This window comes from Rosa rugosa, chromosome 7, assembly GCF_958449725.1.
Source record: "Rosa rugosa chromosome 7, drRosRugo1.1, whole genome shotgun sequence".
In the NCBI taxonomy this organism is placed as follows: domain Eukaryota; kingdom Viridiplantae; phylum Streptophyta; class Magnoliopsida; order Rosales; family Rosaceae; genus Rosa; species Rosa rugosa.
In genome coordinates, this window is record NC_084826.1 from 25823505 (window position 1) to 25831628 (window position 8124).

General features: G+C 37.4%; 1 protein-coding gene across 1 annotated transcript; it reads right to left on the reverse strand.

Annotated features, from left to right (window-relative positions):
- Nucleotides 1–4300: 4300 nt before the first annotated feature.
- On the reverse strand, nucleotides 4301–6562 carry LOC133721623 (glucan endo-1,3-beta-glucosidase, basic isoform-like). Its single transcript, XM_062148293.1, has 2 exons — nucleotides 6418–6562; nucleotides 4301–5419 (listed from the first exon to the last, which is right to left on the reverse strand). Exons 1-2 carry the CDS (start codon nucleotides 6491–6493, stop codon nucleotides 4473–4475), a joined length of 1023 nt encoding a protein of 340 aa, XP_062004277.1. The 5' UTR covers nucleotides 6494–6562; the 3' UTR covers nucleotides 4301–4472.
- Between the last annotated feature and the right edge of the window lie 1562 nt (nucleotides 6563–8124).

The window sequence follows — 8124 nt, forward strand, 5'->3', positions numbered from 1 at the left end:
AAGAATCCTAAAACAAATGTAAAACTAGCCTAAAAATATTAAATCCCAAATCGGATAATTAAGATGATATTTTTTTGGCCTAAATCTATTAGGACTCACTAAAGTTAGTCGTGAAGATCTCGTCGTTCACATTCTAGAAAGATATCATGTATCTCAAACGGACATTCTGGCAAAAAGTTAATCAAATCTAATTCTCAATCAAGACCTGACTTTTTGCATGAGAAACCCGAAAAGTCCAATACCAAATCTTCTTGAATATTCCAATGGCTAGTAACCTCATTACGCATGAGTTACCTAGCTATTTTCCAATCAGTCTTCTTGATTCTACACCGCTTCTTACTTTTATGGTTTTCCGGCTAAACCGGGCCTATTCTTATCCTCCATCATTACCCCATATTGAATCCCTAGCTTGTTAATTAGATTGTATTGATATATAATTTTTTTTTTTTGAATATGAATTGATATTATTAGAAATCAAAGTCATGAAAACAGGCCAGAGTCTAACAGAACTTACATAAAAAAATCTGAAATAGACCGGATAACCTATCTAAGTCATACCTAAACTCATTAAGGACTAAAAGGACGCTCGCGAAAATAGCAAGCCAACAAACTAAGTAAGAATAATCTCGCTTTTCAAGGAAAAATCAATCGTCTAGGCTAAGCTGCCAACACTCAATTGTGGTACACATATCAACTAGATACATCTTAGAGAAGCATATAGAAAGCACTCCCACTTGAGAAGGCATGAGTTCAGAATGTCTATATTATAGAAACCCTAAGCAAGTACTTTCTCCTTCCCTTTAGGGTCAGAGCTAGTGCTTGCCTCAGGCTCATCAACATCCTACAACCTCAGCATCAAGTTGGTCTTCTTGCTCTTTGCCTTGTCTGGTTCTCCGTCGTCCTTTGCATTTTTTCCTTTTCCCACTATTCCATACGGCAACTTGTTCACACTGTCAATAGGGCGACCTCTCTTTTGCTTTGGTTGTTCAGTGTTGCCCCATCATTTTCTCTAAGTCGTTGCTGCTCTATGATAAGTGTGTCATTGTGTCATGGCTCTTCTAGTTCCCTAATCTGAACTTGCCTTAGATGGCAGTGCATGACTATCACAGATTAAGGAAGAAATGCTTATGCTATGTTGCTCGGTACTTGAGCCGTGAAAACAAGGGTTTAGTTATTTACCATAATCCTGTTGACGTTTGGGTTTGGTCCTTCAGTCCCACATAACACCATTAGGGCAGTGGGTTGCGCCACCACTCCAACCTGTGCATCATTGGCCTCTATCAGTTCCGGTCCTGAACAAGGAAGGCCGACGGTGACAAGGCCACATGTACTACATCGACCAAAAAGTTTGTCGTACCGGAACTGAATCATGAACAGTACCTCATCCTCCACCCAGAATTGGCGTCGGAACAGCAGGGGCTTCATATAGTCGATCTCGACCTTGATGCGTAGAACCCTGTTTCGAAAAGTCGGTCTATCAAGCTCCTTGAAGTCTCCGAGCGTGCTATCAGTGAGGCGCATAATGCACTCCAATCTGCCAGCGATATGCTTTGCAGTGTCATCCAGTGTGATAATGTCTTTAGGGGCACCTCTGCTACCTGACTAACACCTTTGTACTCTGCTAGGGCTATCGAAGCTTTGTTGTATTACCACGGCCTACCTTTCTAAACCCTAATAACATCAGTTGGGTCTGTGAATGAGAGTAAGACCCTATCATCTTCTCCAACCTCTTCGACACAAAGGTTGCCATTGATTCTCAATGTAGATCTGAACATGACAAGGAAAGAACTACGAGAAAACTCTCTTGCCGTAAGCAGCTTACCAACCAAGAAAACCTTTGGTTGTCTCAACCGCTTTGACAGACGCAGGTCCACAGACTTCTTCCCATTGGTCAAGGCTAGGGAGGAGGCAAGGCAGGTGACCATTGCATCAATCGCAGTCATTAATGGTTATAGAGAACTACGCAGTTGAATTAGAGGTGGCAAACGGGCCACAAAGCACGAGCACGGTACGGGCCCGGCACGCTTAAAAGCGGCCCGGCACGGCCCAAGCCCGTTAGTGGCCCGGCACGACCCGAGCACGTTAGAATAACGGGTCGGGCTGGGCCTAAGAATATTGGCCCATTGGCCCGGCCCAGCCCGAGCCCGTAATGGGCCCGGCACGGCCCGAGCACGACATATTGTGGGCCGGCCCGTTACAAACACAAAATTTCATTTTTTTAAAAAAAAAATATTAAAAAACTATAATGATGAGATTTGAATATGAGACCTTTTTATTTAAAATCTCATGACAATTCCACCAATACTTTATTTTATATTGTCAAAATAATGAAACAAAACATTATATCCTTGTTTTGACATAAGTATTTTTTCTAATATTTATTAATAAAGACTAATCTCATAATAATACAACTATAGAATGAAGAAAAGAATAATAGATACTAAATCTTCATTATATTATTAAAGATTAATCTCACAATAATATACTAAAAACAATATATTTTGAGTTTTTTTTCTTCTTTCTTTCTTATAGTGAAATATAAAAATTATTAGAAATCTAATCTTAAAAAGATAAGAATAAGAAAAACGTTGTAGAACTTAATTTATTTTAATTTTCTAAATAGTTAAATAAAATTAATTTCTATTTGTTCAAATTAAGATTCTAAAATTGTGTTTTATAGTGGGTAGGCACGAGCACGGCCCGTTATTGACCCGGCACGAGCACGGCCCGGTAAGATATGGGCTCGGGCATGGGCCGGGCCGGGCTTAATGTTTAAGTAAATGGGCCGGCACGAGCCCGGCACGATAATAAATGGGTCGGCCCAAGCACGGCACGAAGCACGACTAGGCCCGCTTAAAATGGGCCGGGCCGGCCCGTTTGCCATCTCTAAGTTGAATGATAGAAGAAGAGAGCGGTTGCGGCTTGAAAAATAGTATTGATATATCATGTTATGCTTTAGATTAAATGAAGGTTTAATTTATATAACAAATCCCTATTCATTAATATCTAAGCTGTCCAAGCTCAATATTTAGTTGCTGATCATTTAAGTTCACTTGTTCAACTCACAATATTTGGTCAGATTTTACTGGCCAGCATCCTTTGCCTGGAGATATAGTCCTCTTAAAGTTGAAAATGAACGTTTAATTATGATTTGACTCAATTTTATTTAACGATAAAATATTTTTTGTGTGTATGTAGAATAACTCAATTTGTTCAGCCACAGTTTCAACAGCAGTGTAAACCTTTAACTAGATTCATTTCCTTAATAAAAAACAGATCGCTTTTCCCAAACTCTAGATAATGTTTGTGTGGAAGAATAAGGAGATTACACAATAGAAAAAGTAACAAAACAACTTAAATGTGGGTGGTTCAATACAAATAGAATGGAGGCTGTTTGGGTAAAAACGCTGTAAAATAGTGGTTAGGTTGAGGATACTCTTCATGTGCCGAACAAATTAATAGTAGACCATATATGCATGCTACTCGGTTGTGGTATCAGAAACAGATTATCGATATTAAATCATATCTTGTTCACCAAGAATGGGCTTATGGGTGATACACGTATTGGACAATAATTAGGCCTTAGAACAAATAAGTAGGGGGTGAGTGATTTGTTTTTGAAACATATGGTCGATGTGAGAATTTGTTGAGAGAAAGCTCCAAGTTAGATCACATGTACGTAATGGATTGTGATGAGTCGCATTATAAATAAGTAGCAAAAGCAAAAGATTTAAACATGAAATATTTTGAATAAATCTCCAGCAAAAACAAGTGGTGTTAGCTCAGTAGTTAGAACACTTATGTACGAAGTTATGGGTTCGAGTCACCATGGGGGCAGGAGTGAAACCATTTGATCATCTTTTTAATAAGAAGAAAGAGAAAAAAAAAAGTGAACAAAACCAATTAACAACTAATTAACTTAACTCCTTCTGTGTTATAATTAAAACACAGTAGAGAGTGAGTGTTTTTTTTTTAATGGAGAAATCAAATTGAGAAGAAACTACAAACTAGAATTCTAGAAACTTGATTTGAAATTATATTCAGATAATATTTTAATAAAATTATGATCATACATATTCTCAAAGTTTCATATTATAATGATTAATCAAAATCTTTAGTTATATAATTGGACAATGATTTTATTTTATTTTACTTAATCAAAAATTTACTCTTGAGGCTAGGGGTAATGTATAAAAGAAGTAAAAACAAAAATTAAAAAAATTAATGTGTGGGGTGAAAAAAGTATATATGTAAGGTGAACATAAAATATGATAGAGTACGTAGCAATAGCCGCTCCTGAAATTAACTTCAGCAAGTCTTTTATTAATTATGCCTACACGCTTATTGGCATTCATTTCTTGATTATCATACACGTATTTTGGCTCTTGCTAGGTTTACGGTTACAACCTAGCTTTTATTTACCTTTACTAGTCCGTGCATAAAAGAAATGCCCCTATAATCCTAGAAAAATCTTAGTTGAAATTGATAGGATAAGCAGGATCTCCGGTTGGTAAAAAGAGCCCGAAATTCTTCTCAGTCTCTGCTCCAGTTTTCTCATTCTCATTGAACATGGCAAATATGTAAGTTTCTATAGGACCTTCAGGTTTCTTCGGAGTACCACCCTTGACATGATTAATCACATGTGAGTTGTAGATTCTCGCATTCTCTATTGTTGTCACTTCGCCATCACCACCAGCGGAAGGCCAACCTGTCTCTGATACAACAATTTTCAAAGAACCGCCTCCGGCCTTCTCTAAAGCGGAGTAATGTGCATCCAGAAGTGCATCAAACAAGTTTTGGTAGCCAAGTTGTCCATCTTGAACCTGAACTGATGGAGATGTGAAAAGAGCATATTGAAGGTTAATCTCTCGGTTGTCAATGTAACTAAAGTATGGGTACATATTAACAAGCAACGGAGATTGGTTTCCCACAAGGAAACCAATGACAGGATCAAGAAAGGCTCGATAATCCTGCTTGAATGATCCTTTTGATGGAGGGAAGGATTCTTGGAGGACTATAGGATGAACCGCTGTGGAGACTTTAATTTTGTTTGCAAGACCGGCCTTAGAAATTGCATTTTGAATTTTTTCCATGGCAGGGCCAACAAATTGTGCAAATGGACCTGATTCTATTTCATTCCCAACTGCAATGTATTTGAAATTGACATCTCCATAGGTTACAACATTGTTTTGGACCCAATCATCAGCACTGGCTTGGTTGGAAGATATGTCCTGAAGGCGTTCGTGTTCGACCCCAAGCATGAGCTCGATGTTGGAGCCTCTAAGAGCTTCAAGAGCGTCATGGTTAGGACCATATAGCCGCATCCTTTTGATGTTATGTTGGTTGTAAAGTGATATTACTTGTCGTGGTTCTGGTAGATTGTTTGCTACAGTTCCATAACAAACACCAATTTGGGCACCTGCATCAGATACATGTACATTAGCACTCGAAAACAAGCTTTATATATATATATCGGTTCTTTTTGGCTAAGGATGTCCTTATCTTAGCTTAGGAACGGATTTCAAGTTTTTGACCACTTTTCGATCACATATTCATATCTTAACGTTCAGTTTTTATGTCCTAATGTATAGATCATCTCTGCAAAATTTCAGCCAGATTGATGATCGTTAAGGCATTCAAAACTGCAATTTACAATAATGAACAACGGCTCCGGTTTGACAGATTCGATTCGTTCATTGGTTTAATCGAGTTCAATACTTTAACGATCATCAATTTGGTTAAAAATTTACAGAAGTGATCTATACATTAGGACCTAAAAATTGAACGGTTAAAATGTGAATATATGATCGAAAAGTGGTTAAAAACTAAAAATTTGGTCCTAAGGCTATAGGTAAGGATATCCTTACTTGAGAAGGACTGTGTATATATATGTATGTATGTATGTATGTATATATATATATATATATATATATATATAGGACATTTCCACTAAGGGATCCCTTTTTTGGTCTTTTATAGGGATATGACATTAGACTAACTTTTCAATCACATTTCGGCATCTCAACCGTTCTGTTTTTAGGTCCTAATATGTAGATTATTTCTGCAAATTTTCAGTCAAATCGGTGATCGTTAAGGTATCAAACTAGAATAATCAATGAACGAACCAAATCTGTCAAACTTGAACCGTTCATACTTATAATCTTAAGTCGCCATTTTGAATGCCTTAACGTTAATCAATTTGGCTGAAAATTTGCAGAAGTGATCTACACATTTGGGCCTAAAATCTGAACGGTTAAGATTCTAAAATATGATCAAAAAGTTGGTCTAATAGAAAAGACCAAAAAATGGATCCCTCACTAAAAAGACCCTATGTATATATATGGTAAGGAAACAATGATTAAAATTAACATGCACGTTAAATAATGATACATGATTACATGAGAGAGAGAGAGAGACCTGTTGTGGTAAAGGTAGCCATTAGGATCCCAAAAAGTAGTAACTTGGAAACTGCAACTACATGGGACTTGGCCATCTTGCGTATTCAAAAGGATGAACTTAGCAAATTGCATGTTTCAACAACATTTTGAGGTGCCATTTTATAAGTAGAGAACTCAAACATTTTTGAATGCACTTCCACAATTAATCAAGTGGTAGCATTAATTAACTTGACCCAGATTTCCACATATGCAAAGTGCGTGTGAGTACGTATTTCACAAGTTGCAGAGCAAGCCTAACTTATCAACCATATGATCGGTTGAACAAGTCTAGTTTCTTCCCCTTTAGACAAGTTGAAGAAGACTTGTTCCTAATTAACTTGTCTCCATCGGAAGCTCCAACTAAAACATAGAAACATGCATGATGCTATTAATAAAAATTGGGCAATGAAATCTGGGTAAAAAGTAAAAAGTTTAGAGGAAAATTGTTCAAAAATCCGAGTGAAATTAATGTTGAATGTTCATTAATCCATGTATCAACTATTGTCCTGTAAGAGAGGTAATGGTGAGATTATTAATCCTTTTACAGTTTAACGTACCTGTATAACACGGTTATTGCCATCACTGTCTTCGATTAATTAATTCCAACTTGTAATACCACTCCTTCGAAAATGTTCAAAGAAGAAGGCGGCATATAGAAGTCTGACGTACTATTCCAACTTGTAATACCATTCCAGATTTCCACTTGTAATACCACAATTAATCAAGTGGTAGCATTAATTAACTTGAATTAATCTGATAATTTACTTTCTTGTCTTTTCCTTTTTGAGTCCGACTTTCGTAACACTTTCGTTTCTTATGAGTTGGGAATGCTTGATGCATGGTTGTCAGAAAACATTAAGCATGAGTTGCGGTGTCACCTAACAAGTGATTGCGCGCATCCATATCCATTATCGCAATATGTACGTAACTAATGGTGCGGAGACTGGGGACCTTTGGAGTGAATTGCTTCCTTGACCGGAATTGATATCCCATATCAATTAATTATACATGAACTCTAGGACAGATAGATATTATTGTAGGGCAGACTTGTCTTCTGAGAGGGTACTGCCCTGTTAGCTAGTAAGATTTTAAGGATGAGATCACGTACTATGCCTACGTGCAAGCTAATGAGCACCACGTATTGGCTACTATCCCCGGCCTAACTTATGAGACAATTGAATTCTCCTGTTATAAGCCTCACATGCACAGCTGTGGCCGACAATATATATTGCTGCTAGATAGCACAACTAGATCAGAGAAGAATCCATTGCATTTATGATAAGCGAGAGTTCTAATTAATTTACAATAAGCTTCTGATGAACGGTTGGTTGAAAGTCGCTTGCAAGCAAGCAAATGCAAGGGTTACAATAGATCATTTCCTCAGGAACTTAATTGGTAGGAGGCAAGAGGCGTTGGTCCAACACATCGGGATCCTTCAGTTGAATGCGTTGCTCTGTTGAAGTTGATGATGTACATGACAAAAAATAGGAGATGAGATCTTCAGGATGCTTTCCTATGATCATTTCCAATGCTACCGGCCACTCCAAGCTATAAACATCAATTTCTCATTTGATTCCATATTATGTATGCCAAATCTGAAGCACTGTATCCAAATGGAACAATTCTTAAATTCACCCCTAGGGTGAACGAGTATATTCACCCCCATTGTCGATTAACATACTTTTAC